The sequence below is a fragment of the Nyctereutes procyonoides genome, unplaced genomic scaffold (assembly GCF_905146905.1).
Source record: "Nyctereutes procyonoides isolate TBG_1078 unplaced genomic scaffold, NYPRO_anot_genome, whole genome shotgun sequence".
Lineage (NCBI taxonomy): Eukaryota > Metazoa > Chordata > Mammalia > Carnivora > Canidae > Nyctereutes > Nyctereutes procyonoides.
Genome location: NW_026575132.1, coordinates 11,450,575 through 11,471,886, shown reverse-complemented (window position 1 = coordinate 11,471,886; position 21,312 = coordinate 11,450,575). Strand labels below are relative to the sequence as shown.

The 21,312-nt window shown below is 35.0% G+C and overlaps 1 protein-coding gene across 1 annotated transcript in view; it reads right to left on the bottom strand.

Annotated features, from left to right (window-relative positions):
- The window catches only part of BMPR2 (bone morphogenetic protein receptor type 2), a 197,375-nt gene that overhangs the window by 83,074 nt on the left and 92,989 nt on the right, over nt 1–21,312 (bottom strand). The window contains exons 2-3 of the mRNA XM_055345298.1: nt 4,986–5,156; nt 3,716–3,886 (exon numbers count right to left, since the gene is read on the bottom strand). Of these exons, the coding sequence (XP_055201273.1) occupies nt 3,716–3,886; nt 4,986–5,156 (342 nt within the window). The remainder of the gene's footprint in view (nt 1–3,715; nt 3,887–4,985; nt 5,157–21,312) is intronic.

The window sequence follows — 21,312 nt, the reverse complement described above, 5'->3', positions numbered from 1 at the left end:
CAGATGCCCCCTTAACGTTATATTTTAATTAATTTCTTTAAACTTCAACACTTAAAACTATTTTTATTTTTATCAAGCACCTATCATTTATAGACTAAATGTCTGACATTCAATATAATCATTATTTTTCTTGAGATTAATGCAAAAACCAATATTAATCTTGTTTGCTAATTTCAAATTTACCACTCTGTTTAGAACAAAATCTATAAATTGGGCCAATGCTCCCAAATTAGAGCACTTTACTTAAAACATTTTCCCTTTTTATTGGGCTAACATTTCTGATTCCTAGTTGACAATATTTCTGCTTTTGGTTCAAAAGATTATAGCAAACAAAAATCTAGGTAACACTCTGAGATGTAGCTATAAAAATATTGAGGAGAACTTATGCACAAATTCACTTCTCTTTCATCTAGCTAGATGTACAAGTGAAAATGAGAGACCTTGTTTTGCTTGTTTGCTTCTTTGTAGAAAATAAATGTGGCCAATTCAGTGTAATTTCTTAATAAAAGCTAATGGCCTGAAGTAGATATGAAAAAACTTCCTACTGCTTTCAGTTTAGTGTTTAATCAACAAATCAAAGGAAATAATCCCAAACTGAACATCTCAGAGTATGGATTGATAAAAGCTGTTGACAGAATATTCTTGAAATGTACTATATTTCAAAACAATATATTTTTAAATTTACTTTTTAAAAAGTTCAAATAAACTTTTTATTTGGAAATAAATTTAAAACTTCCAGAACATTTATAAGAATAAGAATAGCACAAAGATACCCATACACCTTTACCCAGATTCACTTATTACTATTCTACCCCATTTGCTTGATTTATTATTTTCTCTTTCTACACAAGCAGATGTGTTCACACACACACACATGCACACACATACTTTTTTGAACCATTTCAGGGAAGTTTTATATATATATATTTGTGCTCCTTTCCAAAGATATAATCTGTTATATAACCACAGTACTGCTACCAGCTTCAGTATATTTAATATTGAAATAATTTTTTAATCATCTCTTTTGTCAATTGATATAATGTCCTTTATCATATTTTTTTGCATTCAGCATAGGAAACTTAGGTATGGCTTAGCTGTCAAGTTTCTTTAGCCTCCTTTATCTAGATCCTTCCCACAGTCTCTTTGCCTTATAGGTCTTAGACATTTTTGACAAATCCCCTTCTTGTAATAGAGCATTTCTAGTTCATAGTTTGTGTGATGTTCCCTTCTGATTAGATTCTGGTTATGCATTCTTGGCTAAAATATGGTACTCTATTAGTGATACTCTCCTATTCAGAGTATCATCAATGTCCATCTGCCCTTCATTAATGATGTTAATTTTAATCACTTGGTCAAAGTGTTATCCAATTTCCTCAACTTATAATTACTAAATTTTTCCTTGAAATACATGGCAGATGCTTTAAAACAACAAATATATCCTGGCTCCATATTGAAAATGTCCTTAGATTTAGGATATTCTGATTATTCTCACCTGATCCAATTCTTACCATGATGGTTACAAAAGGGTAATTTTCCAATTCCAGCACTCCTACATTCACTAGTTGGCACCTGGCATTTACCATAAGCAAGTGCCCTTTCTTCTCCCCTCTCTGCTATCAGCATTGACTCATGAATTCATTTTCACTGCTATGGTTTACAATTTGTTACTGTGCTTTTTTTAGCACTCCAATTGTCTCAAATTTAGACAGTCGGAGTTCCTTCATGCTGGCTCCTATGCCTCTATGACAAGTCTCCACCCTGTTTGGGTACTTCTTTTCCTTACTTTCTAGCATTAAAAGATATTTTGGGCTTATCTTGCACCTATCCTGCTCCAGTCTTAGGATAAGTTATTTTTCCAAGAAGCCCAAATTCCTTTCAGAGTTGAAATCTGAGTATTACATTTGTACACTGCTACTGGGGTGCCATTTATTGCTTCTTATCCTTTTCAACAAATAGAGCTAAGAAATATATATAGGTGTGTGTGTGTACACTACACACATAAATATAAATATATATACATACAAGTATGTACACGTGCATACACATATGTACAGGGCCACATATCCTTGCATGTAACACATATATATGTCTTTAGGGTCATAAATCAGTACTCATACCTTGAGTTATAATTTATTCACATAGGATTCTTTTGTCCTCCCCCCATCTATAATTGCATGTGTCTATTTCCTCAGTAAGAGCTCTGGCTCCCAAGTGCATCAATACCATTTACTTCTTTCTTTCTTTCTTTTTTTTTTTTTTAAAGATTTTATTTATTTATTCGAGACAGAGAGAGAGAGAGAGAGAGAGAGAGAGAGAGGCAGAGACACAGGCAGAGGGAGAAGCAGGCTCCATGCAGGGAGCCCAACGTGGGACTCGATCCCGGGTCTCCAGGATCAGGCCCTGGGCTAAAGGCAGCGCTAAACCGCTGAGCCACCCGGGCTGCCCTACTTATTTCTTAATTCTATTACAATTGTTTCATAATTGCTTTGTCCAGGCTTCTAAAAAACAAACCTAAATGAGTTTAGTATTTGTTTGCAATTCTCCCACCTTGTCCAAAAGAGTATATATAGCAAAACTCTGTTTGTAAAACCCTTAATTAGTTCTTTCATTCCTTTTTTTTTTTTAAGATTTTATTTATTTATTCATGAGAGACACAGAGAGAGGTGGAGACATAGCAGAGGGAGAAGCAGGCTCCCTGTGAGGAGCCTGATATGGGAATCAATCCCAGGACCCCAGGATCATGCCCTGAGCCAATGGCAGATGCTCAACTGCTGAGCCACGCAGACGTCCCAGTTCTTTCACTCTTTTTTTTTTTTTAATTTTTTTTAAATTTTTATTTATTTATGACAGTCACACAGAGAGAGAGAGAGAGAGGCAGAGACACAGGCAGAGGGAGAAGCAGGCTCCATGCACCGGGAGCCGGACGTGGGATTCGATCCCGGGTCTCCAGGATCGCGCCCTGGGCCAAAGGCAGGCGCCAAACCGCTGCGCCACCCAGGGATCCCCAGTTCTTTCACTCTTATGTATACTTTCCACTCCATTCTCCCTATCCCTTGTAAATAACCAACTTCATTATTTTCTGGTTTATCCTTTGTTTCTTTTTGTAAAGATAAGCTTTCTGTCTTACATAAAAGATGGCACAATATATATGCTTTTTATTCACCTAATAATATCTCTAGAAATCACTACATACCAATTCATTGAGATCTTACTCATTTTTTCTTATAGAGTCGGTACTCCATTACATGTATATACCATAGTATATTTTAACTAATCTATTCCTGAATACTTAGATAGTATCCAATATTTTGCAGTTACAAATTATACTCCAAAGGATAACCCTGTGCATATGTGGGGTTTTTTTAGATTTAGCTCTATGTTCAATGTGGGGCTTGAACTCATGACCCTGTGATCAAGAGTTGCATGCTCTATCAACGAACCAGCCAGGCACTCCTATGCATACATTTTTTGTACTGTTGGAAGTATAGCTTTAGAGGGATTAGAAAGTATCATCAAACTTATTTGGTTCTCAAGTGATATCTTGGAAATCCTGGTGCACCTCGTTTGGATTTCAGGTGTTAGCTAGATATAGTCTGATGATGTTTGAATTCTGCCTTTTGTTCTGCCAAACCTAATGTTTTTATATATTTTTAAAATTTGCACATCTTTAGAGAAAAGAATGAACAAGGAAAAGTAAGTTACTTAAACTACTTACTGAGTGGCGTTGTGTCTGGAGGTGGAAAATTCTCAGTAAAGTTGACATTACACAAGTCTGTGCTACAGCAGCAGAAACGGTATGTTCCATTCTGAATTGAGGGAGGGGTAGTAGTCACTACACATTCTTCATAGTGACATTCCTGAGGATCTCCAATGTGAGACCAACATCCTATAAATTGATATTAATGTAAACAAGTTAGGGGTTAATAAGCAAAATTAAAACAGGCTAAGAAATAACTGCAATCAATGTGACAAAGTCCATAATACACATAAGTTATAAACTATTCCTGCAAAAGAATAGGAAACACCCATCTTTTAAATAACAAAAAAATGACAGTACTAACAAGCATTTCATGGGGAGAAAAGCCACCAATAAATGCTTAACCTCATCATTAATCTAAGAGTTATTATTAAAGCAATAGTAAGATTTTCTTTTTGTCTGTATCTATTAAGTTGTTCTAGGTTTAATAAAATAATATACAATCGTAATAAGATTTTGGTAACACTTCCATAGAGAGAATGTAAATGTATAGTATTTTTAGAAATACTTTCTAATTTCATAAAGATTTCATAAAGAACCTTTAAAATATTCATGCTTTATAATCTAATAATTCTACCTTGAGCAATCTATTCCAAGGAAATAATCAGATACAATCAAAGATCTATGTTCAAAATGTCACTGAAGCATTTTGCTTTTTAGTAAAGCAGAACATAATATAATGTTCAACAGAGTAATGTGTACATAAATTGCCTGTATACGTGTATATAATGAAATATTGTACAGAGATGAAATATTGTACAGAGATGAAAAATGTTTTCAAAGTATATTTAAAGACATAGGAAAATATTCACAATATAAGATAGGAAAAATTGGATATGAAATTGTTTATACATACGTATCATCCTAAATTTTGAAAAATAAGTACACATACATATAAAAATAGAGATCCATTAAAAATATACTTGCAGGGAAATAAATTAATATGTAAGTTTTTAAGAGTATAGAATTCTTACAATTCTCTATAGTTTCTAAACTTTGAATAATGAGGACATGTTATTAACAATGTAATAAGAAAAATGTTATTAAAATAAGCTAAAAACCTATTACCCTTTACAAATTTGGGCCTAATATGAGTATATACATGGATATATATTTTAAAACTTATTGTTTTCCTGGAAAAGACTTTAATCTACATCCAGGCCCTTTTTAGATAAACTTCAAGTATATGAAACACCAAGTTATTTCAGGTAAGAAAAGTGTTACTTGCCTTGCTTTACGAGATTTATATCCCCTTTTGATTTCTCCCAAAGGCCATAGCAAGTGCTACCTTTTGAGCATAATATCGTTCCATTTTCATGAGAGATTCGACTCTCACCTATCCCAAGGTCTTGTTGATATGGATCTTTAAATGCACATAGACGTTCTTGGTTCTGAGAAGCTAAAATAAATAAAAGAATGACAAATTTAATTTTATGATAATGTTATTAGCAAAACATTATTAAATAAAATCTTAGTCTTTTTGAAAGGCACTGTAAATTTTCCTACTAAATCTCTAACAAGGCTTGAATACATGTGTAATTTTATATTTATTCAATAATTTCTTTCTGCTTATTAATTAATTTGTCACCTCCAAACAAGAAACAAACTTGAAAACTGATTTCCCAAAAGCAATCTGTCCTTACACAAATTATTCCCACTACTCTCCTATTAAATAATTTAGGTATCTGAATAAAGAAACATAATTTTAAAATTCTATGCTCTATATTATCGAAACTTCAAACAAATTAACAATCCTAGAGGGCTAAATAATTTTAGAAAATTTCCAGTATTAATTTTTATCATATTTTATAGCCAGGTGCAGAAAGATAAACATACATCATTGGGCATAGTAAACTAAAGAAGAGGAGAGTAACTACCAGTGGGTACATGGTTTCTTTTTGGGCAGATGGAAATGTTCTAAAATTAGATTGTGGTAATGGCTGCACAACTCTGTACATTTATAAAAAAAATAATTGGCCACCTAAAATGAGTGAATTTCATGGTATATAAAGTTGACCTTAGTAAATTTATTTTAAAAACTAAGAATAAAAAAAAAATAAAAATAAAAAAAATAAAAAATAAAAAAAAAATAAAAATAAAAACTAAGAATATTGGAACCCCTGGGTGGCTCAATGGTTAAGCATCTGCCTTCAGCTCAGGGCGTGATCTTGGATTCCTGGGATCAAGTCCCACATCGGGCTCCCTGCATGGAGCAAGCTTCTCCCTCTGCCTATGTCTCTGCCTCTCTATCTCTCTGTGTCTCTCATGAATAAATACATAAAATATTTTTAAAAAACTAAGAATATTAGGGGCAAAAAGAAAATTACTTTCTATTATTAAAAATATCAATATAAAAACCAGAAACAGAAATGCTCAATCACACTTTATGCTGAAGGGACAACCAATGTACTTTCAATGCTAATCTTTTTCCATATACATAACCTGATTTACCTATTTTCAATAGAATATTTGCCACATATTTATCAGCTAACAAATATTTATCAACACTGCTGAGAATACTAAAGAAATTTTATTTGTTATTATCAAAAGCAACAACTGATCTTTATTTGGTTTCTTGTTTACTAATGTTTGACTAGCTAGAATAACAGTCTAATACAGGTGGCCAATAGATATATTCCTCATGGGCTTCTGATTTATTTCTTCATTTTGGATATGTATCTTATCCTTAGCACTGGAGGTGATCTATGAAAATAATGTTTCTGAACCTTCTGAATAATGTTTCTGAAGGACCAAACCCTGGAGAAGAAATGCAAGAGCCAAGAGCTATATGCCCAAATCCATTTAGACACATACACCTGTCATATTTATTACAAGAGAAAGCACCTTCAATGTTTTGGGCTAGGCAAATAGGACATTCACAAGTAGATAATATAGAGTTCCACCCTTCATGCATCTTACATGGTCTGTTTAGAGATGGACAGTAATTACTGAATTCAGTAATCACAGAGAGTAATTCTAAAAAAATAAATGCAACTTGATTTCCACATTTAAAACCATTTCAGGCAGTTTTGTACTAATATCAACTAAATAGCCAAAAAATATAGTACAGCCTATTTATAAAACTAATTCTAGGATATCACCTAATTACGATTCAACCATTTTTCTGCAATATGTACTCACATATTCAAATTCAAATAATTATATTTATTTGATTATCTTATAGATTTAATATTGTGTACACAGTATTTCCTTAGATTATCCTAACTGCAAACTTTACCAAATGAATATAAAGATTAAAACCAAATATATTTCTACATATAAAGCAGATATAACACCAAGATTCATACTTAACTGATTCAAACTACAACCAAAAATTCTGTAATACAGATATAAAATGCATATCATTAAGGCATAATTCCTTTTTCTGGTCCCATCCCATTTCAAAATTTTTTTTAATTTTTTTTTTTTTTTTTTTTTTAGTAATCTCAACACCCAATATGGGGCTCAAACTCACAACCCTGAGGATCAAAAGTTGCATATTCTTCCAAATGAGCCAACTAGGTGGGACCCCTCCCCCCTATCTTTTTTGATTCAGGTTAAGTGCTCCTTACCTACTACCACACACTGAAGTTACACAATTCAATCTATTTCCATTTTTGTCTTGATTGTTACAAAGGTCAGAATTTATGAACTCAATAACTCTAGTTTTCTATAACCAAGATATCCTATTTTTTCCTCTCCTCTCCCTCTATTATCAAATATTTTTACTAGAATTTTGTATTGAATATTGAGTTCATCAACAAATTTAACTGTACCTGGAAGTAAAGAAATCACAAATAAAATTGCCTACTTACTTTAAAAATAAAAAGAAAAGATATACCTTTGTAAAAAAAAATGTTAAAAGAAAATTTTTTGCTCTTCTTAGATTTCCTTTACAATTACAAAGGCCTAATATGGCTAAAGGCCTGAATATGTGTAAATTTTTTAGTGTCATTATTAAATAATTTGATGATTAAAACCTAAAATTCTCCTTATAGAAAGAGACAAAAAACAAATCCAACCTCTCATAGGTCTCTCTCTTCATGCCCCACCCCTACCAACTAAGCTGAATCGAATGTCAAAACAATAAAGTTATAAATTAGAGGGAAGTTAATCATGTCTTTAATATCTCTGAGTTTTTACTAAATAGTTTATTTCATCAGTCTACTTTTAAGGAATTATTTCATGACGATGGCATTAGTATAGACCAAATATAATTTGCTATTTTAAGAGTAACTCTTTTATATTATGATTTAGGAATTTTTATACAATATAAAGGTATACTAGCAAGAATTCTAACTAAACTACCCTGGTCAAAACGAAGAAAAATCCATTTTATAAAACAGTATTTGTAGCTTTTAAAACGCTATTTGTTGAAACTGAGGGTTGCTGGACGGGAGAGGGGTGGGGGGATGAAATATCTGGGTGATGGACATTAAGGAGGGCATATGATGTAAGCACTGAGTATTATATAAGACTGAAGTATCACTGACCCCACCCCCTGAAACTAATAATACATTATATGTTAATTAATTGAATTTAAATTAAAAAAATAAAAAGATGGGGAACCCTGAGTGGCGCAGCGGTTTGGCGCCTGCCTTTGGCCCAGGGCGCGATCCTGGAGACCCGGGATCGAGTCCCACGTCGGGCTCCCTGCATGGAGCCTGCTTCTCCCTCTGCCTGTGTCGCTGCCTCTCTCTCTCTCTGTGACTATCATGAATAAATAAATAAAATCTTTTAAAAAAAAAAAGATGTATAAATAAATCTTTTTTAAAATGCTATTTGTTGAGATCAGTATCAACAAAATTTTTTGTATAAAGCTAGGAATTCTTCATAAATAATATAAAAAATAGGGATGAAGTATTCAAAGAGAAATAGTACATCCTAGTATTATATTGCCACAGATCACATATATAGACCTGATCATTTATGTGTAGATGTTCTAAATTTGTCAACAGCTAGACAAATTTTGATCAGTCAAGTATGGTCATTATAGTCAATGTCTTTTTTTTTTCTTTTTTAAAGATTTTATTTATTTATTCATGATAGACAGAAGAGGGGGAGGCAGAGACACAGGCAGAGGGAGAAGGAGGCTCCATGGAGGACTCAATCCCAGGACTCCAGGATCACGCCCTGGGCCAAAGGCAGGCGCTAAACTGCTGAGCCACCCAGGGATCCCCAGGTCAATGTCTTTTAAGGGACATCCTTAACAAGTACAGTAATTAGACATGGGTCTTCAAAAAAATTGTTCTCCTTGGGGCAGCCTGGGTGGCTCAGCACCGCCTTCAGCCCAAGTGCCGCCTTCAGTCCAAGGTGGATCCTGGAGACCTGGGATTGTGTCCCACGTTGCGCTCCCTGCATGGAGCCTGCTTCTCCCTCTGTCTGTGTCTCTGCCTCTCTCTGTCTTTGTCTCTCATGAATGGATAAATAAAATCTTTAAAAATTGTTCTCTTTGGGGCACCTGGGTCGCTCAGTTGTTTAAGCATCTGACTCTTGATTTTGGCTAAGGTCATGATCTCAGGGTTGTGAGATTAAGCCCTGACAGGCTCCTCACTCAGTGGAAGGTCGACTTCTCTCCCTCTGCCTCAACTTGTCCTCAGCTCATGCATTCTCCCTCTCTCTCAAATAAATAAAGTATTTTTTAAAATGGCTCTCCTCATTTTAAACAGGTGATATTTGGTTATAATAAGCACTACAACAATTCTGATTTAATGTAACTACATTAAACTGTAAATAGTCTCATACAAACTGCTGACAGAAGTATCTTCATAAAAGATAGAACTGCTTATGCTTAAAATCTGTCTCTAATGTTCTAGAATTAAATCCAGAAAGACCTAAATGTGAGACAGGAATCCATCAAAATCATAGAGAACACAGGCAGCAACCAACCTCTGTGACCTCGGCTGCAGCAACTTCTTACTAGACATGTCTCCAAAGGCAAGGAAAACAAAAGCAAAAATGAACTACTTCATCAAGATAAAAAGCTTTTGCACAGCAAAGGAAACAGCTGACAAAACCAAAAGACAACCAACAGAATGGGAGAAGATATTTGCAAATGACACGCCAGATAAAGGGTTACTGTCCAAAATCTATAAAGAACTTCTCAAACTCAACACCCAAAGAACAAATAATCCAATCTGGAAATGTGCAGAAGATATGACAGACATTTCTCTAAAGAAGACATAGAAATGGCCAACAGACACATGAAAAAATGTTCAATATCACTGAGCATCAGGGAAATACACACCAAAACCACAAATGAGATACCACCTCAAACCAGTCAGAATGGCTAAAACTAACAAGTCAGGAAATGACAGATGTTGGCGAGGATGCGGAGGAACCCTTGTACACTGTTGGTGGGAATGCAGGCTGGTACAGCCACTCTGGAAAACAGTATGGAGGTTCCTCAAAAAGTTGAAGATAGAGCTACACTACAACCCAGCAATTGCACTACTGGGTATTTACCCCAAAGATACAAATGTAGTGATTCGAAGGGGCACCTGCACCCCTTATTTATAGTAGCAATATCCACAAAAGCCAGAGTATGGAAAGAGTCCAGATAGATGTCCATTGACAGATGAATGGATAAAGAAGATGCAGAATGGAATACTACTCAGCTTTCAAAAACAGAAAAGAAATCTTGCCATTTGCAACGATGTGGATGGAACTAGAAGGTATTATACTCCATGAAATAAGTTAATCAGAGAAAGACAATTCTCATATGATCTTACTTATATGTGGAAATTAAGAAACAAAAACAGAGATCATAGGGAAAGAGAGGGAAAAATAAGATGAAATCAAAGAGGGAGATACATCATAAGAGACTTTTAATCATAGGGAAAAAACTGAGGGTCACTGGAGGGGGTTGTGGGGGTATAGGGTAACTGGGTGATGGACATTAAGGAGGGTACATGATGTAACGAGCACTGGTGAATCACTGACCTCTACCTCTGAAACCAATAATACATTGTATGTTAATTAACTGATTTAAATAAAGTTTAAAAAAATAGAATTAAATCCAAACTCTTCAGTTAATATGTGAGATCTTTAATAATCAAGAACCAACAGAGCTGCATGATCACTTTTATAGGCACTAGGAACTTTTTTTTTCATGGGCCTCTTCCTCTATTAAAAAAAATATTTAAAATTATATTTTGTAACTGCATTGTATAAAGAAAATATATTAATATTAGATGTTAAGATATTTTCTTCAATCTAAAAGCTTATTTTTTCCTTTTGATTTTGAAAGAAATTATCAACGGCCTCCAGAAATACTGTGGGCCCTATACCCTACCCTATGCTTCATGAGTAAGTCACCCCTGGGATCCAGTCAACCTCTTGCCATTGATCCCACTCCTCCATTCTTGGTTCCCACTAACATGGTAAGGCCTTTTCTGACCTTAATACATATGTTCCCAATATGTGTAAAGTCTCAATGTCATTTTTCCTGCTCTTTAGTGAACTCTGCAGACTTACTACCAAAGCTCTTTATTCTTATCTACTTTAGAATTATATTTTATCTGTTAACATACATATCTCTCACACCAAGCTGGAGGCTAAGTTAATGTGTTCCTATAACAAGATCAGGTTTACTTAACTCATTCTGTATGGCACAAACCCCCTGTAGTATTAAGGACAAACAGTCTTCATATCAATGTGTCTTGTACTCAGTATCATATTCTCATTCAAAGGTTACAAAATCTAGGCAATACTCATCTAGTTCTTCTACCATTCTACAATAAATGAAGCTTTAAAAATACTATGAATGTAAAAGCAATATTGTTATTTTCCCCCACATATACATCCAAATTACTGAGAATAAAGTCATCATTTTCTGTTTACATATGGTTCCTGCATCAGCATTTGCTAATCCAATGCAGCATTTAATTTCCAGGAACAGATATAGTATGTCTGAAATACTCAGCTCTCCTGAATTTGCCACTCTATGATACAACACTACTAAGAAAGTAGGGGGTAAAGATATGGCATAGTTTTATCATGTCTGCATCAGTTAATTATCATTACAGACATAAATCAGCAATATCATTATACTTATTTATGTTTATGAGGGGAAAAGAGAAAGAAAAAAACTGCTACTCTGAAAATATTAACTATTTGCCCTTTTCCTTTTTACTAAATAGTCTTACATTATTTGAATTTTCATGAAAACTTATCCTTGTATTACTTACACATTTCAAAAACAAGAATATTTGCATTTATTAATTATTTTTAGGTTGAAAAATTTTTATTTTGAAATCATTATAGATTCATAGGTAGTTGGAAAGAAATGTAGAGTGAAGTCTAATGCCTCTCTCAATGTTTGCAGTGCAAACATTCCACACAATCACCTCACAATACAAAAGTCAAGATACTGACATTAGGACAATTCATAGAGCTTATTCAGATCTGATCGGTTATACATGTAATAATCTGTGTATGTGACTGCAAATCTACGCAATTCTGTTACATTCTATCAAAATTAAAATATTCAACTGTACTATCACAAGACTCCCTCATGTTAACCATTTATAATTACCATCCGTTTGTCTCCCTTCCTAAAATATAGTAATCACTAATCTGTTCTCCAGTTTGGTAATTATGCTAATTCTCAACTGTTATATAAATAGAATAATGCTATACATATCCTTTTGAGACTGGCTTTTTTACTGAGCAATTTGTCCTTGAAGTTCATCCCAGTTGTTGCATGTATCAACAGTTCATTGCTTTTTATAGAATATTATTCCACGGATGGTATGGATGTACCACTATCTAACTTTTCACCCTTTAGAAAGGTCATTTGAGTAGTTTTCAGTTTTTGGATATCAGAAATAAAACTGCTGTACACATTTGTGTAAAGGTTTTAATAGGAGTCTTGTTTATTAAAAGTAAAACAAGAGGGCAGCCCGGTGACTAAGCAGTTTGGCGCCACCTTCGGTCCAGGTTGTGATCCTGGAGACCTGTGATTGAGTCCCACGTCGGGCTCCCTGCATGGAGCCTGCTTCTCCCTCTGCCTGTGTCTCTGCCTCTGTGTGTGGTGTGGTGTGTGTGTGTGTGTGTGTGTGTGTCTCATGAATAAATAAATAAAAATCTTTTTAAAAAAAGTAAAACAGGGATCCCTGGGTGGCGCAGCGGTTTGGCGCCTGCCTTTGGCCCAGGGCGCGATCCTGGAGACCCGGGATCGAATCCCACGTCGGGCTCCTGGTGCATGGAGCCTGCTTCTCCATCTGCCTATGTCTCTGCCTCTCTCTCTTTCTCTCTCTGTGACTATCATAAATAAATAAAAATTAAAAAAATAAAAATAAAAAATAAAAAAATAAAAAAAGTAAAACAAAAATAATATTCTAGAAAGATAAAGTATGGTGTCTACAAAAAGGAACTTGACATTAAGACAGAACACATACATCATGCCCCATCATATACATTTGTTCATTAAAAGCTTACAAAACATTCAAGTACTTCTAGTACTGGCAGAAACTGACTTGTACTATAAAATCTTGGTTTAAAGAGCCATCAAGCAGTATTCCTTACTATAAACAAAGTAAAATGTGGCAAAATAAATACCAGCTAATTATGGCATTAAATATCTGAAATGAGAGACTCCAGTTGTGGGGTGGTTTTGTTGTTGTTTAAACAAAGCCTAGTCCTTTGTAATAAGGTCAAATAGGCAAAGTATGCCCTCTTTCCCTGGACACCCAGGGCCCTTTAATGTAGAAACCTCTGCTGGCCAGGTTTTCCTAGAAGCTTGCCAAGGACAAGACTGATCCATCCATCTTTATCTCTATTTGCTTTCCTCTGCATTAAAAATAAACACACATTTGACAAATAGGTTTTCACATGAAAAATGTGAATTCAATTTAAATTTGCAAATTAAAACTACATAAAATAGTACTACACATCTATTAGAATGACTAAAAGTTAAAAATAAACAGTAAGCTCTTGACAATACCAAGTACTGCCAAGGATGCTGACACAGGTGGAAAAACAATTCTGATGAAAATGCAAAATGGTATAGCCACTGTGGAAAACAGTTTGATAATTTCTTGTAAGTCTGTTTAACTTAACATTTTACTCAGTAACCCCACTCCTAGGTATTGACCTAAATATAATAAAAATTTATGTTGACACAAAACCTTTTATCTAAATGCTTATGGTGACTCTACTTGTAGTCACCCAAAACTATGTATAACCCAAATGCCTCTCAACTGAAGAATGGATAAACGACATGGAGAAAGCTTGAAAGTGAAAGAAGCCAATCTGAAAAGGCTACAAACTATATGATTCCAACTTATGTGAAATTTTGGAAAAGGCAAAACTAGGGGGATCCCTGGATGGCTCAGCGGTTAAGCATCTGACTTTGGCCCAGGGCATGGTCCTGGAGTCCCAGGATCGAGTCCCACATCAGGCTCCCTGCATGCAGCCTGCTTCTCTCTCTGCCTATGTCTCTGCCTCTCTCTCTTTCTCTCTCTCTCTCTCTGTGTCTCTCATGAATAAGTAAAATCTTTAAAAAAAAAAAAAAAAGGAAAAAAATCACTTTAAAAAGTGATTTTTGCTGTGATTGCTAGGAGTTGGGGGGAAGGGAGGGATGAATGGGCAGAGCAGAGGACTTTTAGAATATACAATTCTTCTATATGATACCATGATGGTGGATAATGTCATTATATATTTGTCCATAGAATATACAATACCAAAAATGAACCTATGAGGAAACTGTGGACTTCAAGTGATGATGGTTATCTGTAGGTTCATCAGTTTTAACAAATGTTATCACACAGGTGCAAATATCAATGGGGGGGCAGCTCTGCTTATGTAGGGATGGGGATATATGGGAACTCTATTTGCTACTTCATTTTGTTGTGCACTTAAGACTGCTCTCAAAAATAAAGTTTATTAATTTTTTTACAGGTGTACTTCTGAAAACTGCAATGCTTTGTCTCAAAAAGAAATTTCTGCTGAAGACAATTCAGGAACAAAGTAAATGAGTATGGATGATTTTTAAGGATGTGAGAGAAGGGTGAGTGAGGATTTTTGTGGCCAGCTACAGAAGAATATGAGAGAAGGGTGACAGTTCTTGTGGCCACACCTATCAAATCATATCCAAAAGGTGACTGAATGGTCTAATCTTTTGATGGTAGAATATTTATTAATTTATAGCATGTCAAAGAATTAACTATCAATAGTTCATATGAGAAAATTCGATTTTATACTTGGGATAATTTTTATTAGTTTACCCATAATTTATGGGAGAAAAAAATCAAATGCAATCAATACTAAGTGCTTGTTCCATTCACTTACTGCAGAATTACATGCATCTTAAAACATCTTTAATTTTGTAATATTCAGTGATACTTACAGACCAAAACATCAACCCATATACGTTATCCTTCTCACACTCCATTTGTCTCTTTAATCTCCTCCACGCATTAATCTTTTTCTTGTAACCACAAATATTCGGTACACCAATTTCCTCAGAGAGATGCAATCTTATTAATACTCAATTCCATTATACAAGCCCTAAGTATCACAAAAATAAAACCTGGAGCACAGAAAAATCTACTATAAAACATTCTTAACATAAACCAGGCTCACTCTTCAAAGTCATGTCTACAAAGTAAATCTAATGAATGGAACACCTGATCCTGCATTGTGTTTATATCTATCCATTCATTTCTTTTATGTCAAAAAAAGGTTTTTCATGTGTTCCCTTCAACTCAAATGAAATTTAGTTCTAAAAATTAGCTGGCTCATATTTAATGCTTCTTAGATAGTGATACTGAGTATATTTCTAAGACAGTGGCCATAAAGGAAGTCAACGTCATGAAGCATTTATCCCAAACTTAAAAACTTCTATGGCTATATCAGAAGTTGGTAAGAATACCACAATGAATGCCAGTCTCTAGCTTATGTACAACCAATTCTGCCCTCATTAGCTATTAAAATGTACAAGTGCTTTATTTCCAATGGAAGAAGAGCTGCCATTTTTATTCATCTGCCTCTCTAGCCAGGATTAATAGGAACAGTTATAATGAAACAATGAAAATCTGTCTACCACTTTCTCTTTTTTAAAAAGATTTTATTTATTTCAGAGAGAAAACACAAGTGGGGGGGGGGGGCAGGCAGAAGGAAAGGAAGAAGTAAGCTTCCCCCTGAGCAGGGAGCCCTACCTGGGGCTCAATCCCACGACCCTAGGATCATGACCTGAGCTGAAGGCAGATGCTTAACCAACTGAGCCACCCAGGTGCCCCATCAACCATTTTCAATCAATTCCTGCCTAAATATTGGCAAGGCAAGGTAAAACATAAAAATAAAAAAAAATCTAGTCAATGATAAATCTAGAATGTAAAAATCAATTCTAACTTGATAGTACTTCCACATTGCATTTCAAAATATAAAGCTAGCTAAGCAGAATTCTTCTTGTAGCATTCACCAAAAATTTCATCCTAAAAAACAAACTAACCTCCTTAAATTATAATATACATCCATTATCTTGAGAGAAAAAAACATACATTTAACTGTTAAATCGAAATTATAGTTGAGATCTTGGTGATCCTCCCAATAATCTTGATAGATGGGCATTATCATTTCAATTCTACAAAGAAGGATACTAAGGATAAGGAAGTTATCCCAAATCACCCAGCTGATATGTATCAGGGTAAAGATTCAAATCAGGGCACCTAGGTGGCTCAGTGGTTGAGGGTCTGCCTTCGGCTCAGGTTGTGATCCCAAGGTCCTGAGATTGAGTCCTGCATCGGGCTCCCCGCAGGAAGTCTGTTTTTGCTTCGGCCTATGTCTCTGTTTCTCTGTGTCTCTCATGAATAAATAAAATCTTAAAAAAAAAGATTCAAACCAATGTTTCTCTGATTCTAGAATGTCTTCTAAACAGCTATTTGGCTAACTTACTAGAAAAAATTAGATTTCTTTTTATTGTTTCATAATTTTACTTAATTTTTTTGTAGTTTCAAGTTTTTATTTAAATTCCAGTTCGTTGGGATGCCTGGGTGGCTCAGCGGTTGAATATCTGCCTTTGGCTCAGGGCGTGATCCTGGAGTCCTGGGATCAAGTCCTACATCAGGCTCCCCACATGGAGTCTGCTTCTCCCTCTGCCTGTGTCTCTGTCTCTGTCTCTCTCTGTCTCTCTGTCTCTCTCTCCCTCTCTTTCTGCCTCTCATGAATAAATAAATAAAATCTTTTATAAATTAATTAATTAATTCCAGTTAGTTAACGTATAGTGTATTATTAGTTTCAGGTAAATTTAGATTTTTATTTTTTTAAGATTTTTTATTTATTTATTCATGAGAGAGAGAGAGAGAGAGAGACCGAGATACAGGTAGAAGGAGAAACAGGTTCCATGTAGGGAGCCCAATTCTAAACCACTGAGCCACTGGGGCTGCCCTAGATTTTTATTTTTATTTTTTTTTAATTTTATTATTTATTCATGAGAATACACAGAGAGAAGACAGAGAGAGAAGCAGAGGCACAGGTGGAAGGAGAAGCCGGCTCTATGCAGGGAGCCCGACGTGGGACTCGATCCGGGGTCTCCAGGGTCATGCTCTGGGATGAAGGCAGGCGCTAAACCGCTGAGCCACCCAGGCTGCCCTAGATTTTTATTTTTTAATTTTTTTTAATTTCTAATTATTTTCATTCAACTTGTTATACTTCAAACTGTTTACAGTAGCAAAAGCCAAAGGTATAAGCAGTAATCATTTCTGGATAGAGAGAACTGAATGTTCTCTTTACTTCTCTGCCCTTTAAAATTCTTTTTCTATAATGAAGATCATGCAGTTTTTTCCTATAATGAATTTTAAAAACAACATCAAAAAAATTAAAAAAGGGCAGTCCCAGTGGCACAGCGGTTTAGCACAGCCTGAAGCCCGGGGTGTGATCCTGGAGACCTGGGATTGAGTCCCACGTCAGGCTCCCTGCATGGAGCCTGCTTCTCCCTCTGCCTGTGTCTCTGCCTCTGTGTGTGTGTGTATGTGTGTGTGTCCCTCATGAATAAATAAATAAAATTCTTTAAAAAAAATTAAAAAAGATCTTGGGACACCTGGGTGGTTCAGAGGTTGAGCACCTGTCTTTGGCTCAGGGCATGATCCCAGGGTTCTGGGATTGAGTCCCATGTTGGGCTCCCTGTGAGGAAGTCTGCTTCTCCTTCTACCTATGTCTCTGCCTCTCTCTCTGTCTCTCATCAATAAATAAAACCTTTTAAAAAATTAAAAAGATCTAAAATTTTTAAAAGGCTCTTTTTCTTTTTTCTTTAAATGAATTTTATGTTAAGATTTTACTTATTCATGAGAGACACAGAGACAGAAGCAGAGACACAGGCACAGGGAGAAGCAGACTCCATGGCAGGGAGTCTGATGTGGGACTCGATCCTGGGACTCCGGGATCATGCCCTGAGCCAAAGACAGACACTAAACTGCTGAGCCACCCAGGCATCCCAAAAGTGCTCTTTTTCTTCTTACATTTTAATGATAATACTCTACCTACAGCAATGTTTTGAAGGATATTTGGTTAAAAAGTATTTTCAAGGATCAATTTACATACCTAACAAAGCATTTAAGTATAAAAAAGGTAAAATGCCCAAAGAAACACACGTTTTCAAAACAGCCTTGCTGTTGCACCATAAAATACTAACTGGAAAAATTACCCTTTAATTATTTTGTTATTTTGATAAAATTATGGTCACAATTCATTTCTCAGTAAACTGCTTTTCATCATGTCATGTAAGGTCAAATTTAGTAAATGGTAAGAATCATTAAGTAAGTTTGGCTCTAGATGGGCCTAGAACCACAGTTACTAAACCACTAGATTTCAACCAGTGGGTACTCCAGAATTGTTCCATGGGGTCTGCAGCAGGTACACTTGTTTATCAAGCATCATCTGTGAACTGAATGAATGTGTTGTCCACAGATACAGGCATTACTGATTTGCAAACATACTAGGAGCCATTATGAGTAATAAATCCCATTTTAAAGTACGCGTAAATTCTGTGATTACATATCTTTTTTCTCTCTAAAGCCTTTTTTGAGCAGGCAATGCTTTACCCATGGTTTAAAATATAGAAATCTAAAGATATACAGTGAAAAGCTTCACTCATGCCTTTGTTTCCATTTGCCTATTTTACTGTTACCTTCTTCCCACCTCAGGAAACCACTATTCTTAACTAAATTATTTAGGTATCTTTCCAAAGTTTATCATTACATATTTTCTAAATCTACAGATTCTGAAAAGTGGATGTTACAAAATTTTTTGATGTTGAAAAAGAGACCACTATTCTTTATTGTTTTGAACAATACCCAAAATTAAGACAAATACCTAAGTGAGAAGTTGCAGTAGTCATTCAATCCTGGCATCATCAAGAAAGGAATGTAAGCAGCCTAGTATGTAGTAAGACATGGGGGGTTCAGAGTTGGGTGAACCAGAATTCATATCCCAATTTCCCTACTTGCTTCAGTGTCTTAATTTGTACCCCCAAAAAATTTAATATCCTAATTTGACGGTAGAAGGATATTTGTGTAATTCAATTAGTTCCCAAATATGGGAATATTAATCTTACCCTCCATGTAATTTTCTTAAAGATTTATTTAATTGTTTTAGAGAGAGTGTGTATAGTGAGTATGAGCAGGGCAGGGGTACAGGAAGAGGGAGAGAATCCTCAAGCAAATTCGTCTCTGAGCAGAGAGCCTGATTCAAGGCTCGATCTCAGGACCCTAAGATCATGACCTGAGCTGAAACCAAGAGTCAGACACTTAACCAAATGAGCTACCTAAGCACTCCATCTCCATGTAACTTTTTAAAAAATGGTTTTTGAAAACATTATGCAGTATGATATCATTTAGATGAAGTAAAATAACCCAAAATAATGTAGGTTGTTTATGGATGCATACGTTATGTACTAAAACTGTAGTTATAATTTTTAAAGAATGATTCATACCAACTTCAGGACAGTGATCAGTTTTGGTAAGGAGGAAAAGAAATATAATTACAGAATGAAGCTTTAACTAACTTAATACATGCACACATACATTTTTAAAGCGAATCAAGTGCAAATATGACAAGATGTACTACTTGCTAAATCGTGGTCTTCAATATCTGTCTCTTAATGTATGTTTGAAATATTTCACACAAAAAAATTTTAATGGTGGGCTTTTTGGTAATAATAGCTTAAATATTCTAGTCATGAGTCATAGAAATAAACAAGAAGAACTTTAGTTTTAATAGTTCAATCTCTTCATTTTATATGTGAAGAAATTTAAGTTAAAACACATTTAGGTCAAAACAAACAAAAAAACATGTTTAGGGGCACGTGGGTGACTTAAACATCTGCCTTCAACTCAGCTCATGATCCCAGGATCCTAGGATCCAGCCCAAAGTCAGATTCCCTATTCAACAGGGAGACCTCTGCCCTTCCCCCTGCTCATGTTCACTGTGCTCTCTCCATCTATCTAAAATGAATGAATGAATGAATGAATCTTTTAAAAAACCTAATGCATACAAATAGAATCCTTTAAAGGAGCTTTGAACATAGAATTGTGACTAAAGAAAAAAAAATCACAAGGCCTACCTATAGTTGAGCATTTGGGTAAAAAAATGGTACAGGATGATGTATTCCAGGTGGGCCAGGCTGGGTCAATATCTGGAAATCTATTTATCTATCACATTAACAGGCTAAGAAGAAAAATCACATGATCAAATCAATAGATGCAGGAAAAGCACTTGAAAAAATCCAATACTCATTCATGATGAAAACTCTCAGCCAACTAGGAATAGAGGGAAATGTCCTCAACTTGATTTTGATAGTGGAGGCAGCACATCTGGGCAGGGGCTATATGAGAACTCTCTGTACTTTCCACTCAATTTTGTAGTGAACCTAAAACTACTCTATTAAATAAAGTCTCTTTTTCAAGAAAATATATAGGGAGTAATGAAGAGGCATGATGAAAAATTAGGTGAAAGATGGAATTACTGTAATAATTTACATTATTAAAAAGATTTAGACATTTTGCATTTTGACTGGTACATGTTGGTTAATATCGTGAGTACAAATCAGTAAAGTGCAAAACAGCAGTTCCTAATTTAGGCAGGACCACTTGTCCAGAAGAGTCAGTTGAAAATGTGTGGAAGTAATATAGACATACCTTGTTTCACTGATCTTCCCAGATACTGGGTTTTTGACCAATTGAAGGTTTGTAGCAACCCTGTGTCAAGCAAATCTATCAGCACCATTCTGCCAACTGCATTTGTTCATTTTATGTTTGTGTATCACATTTTGGTAATTCTTGCAGTATTTCAAACTTTTTTATTATTATTATGGTCAATATGGTAAACTTTGAACAGTGATCCTTGCTTTTACTATTTATAATTGTTTTGGGTTGCCGCAAACTGCAACCATATAAGACAGAAGTTTGAATTTAATTGACAAATGTTGTGTGTGTTCTGATTGCTCCAACGACCAGCAGTTCCACCATCACTCTCCCTCTCCTTGGGCCTCCCTATTCTCTGTAACACAACAATGTTAAAATTAGGCCAATTAATAACCCTACAATGGTCTCTATGTG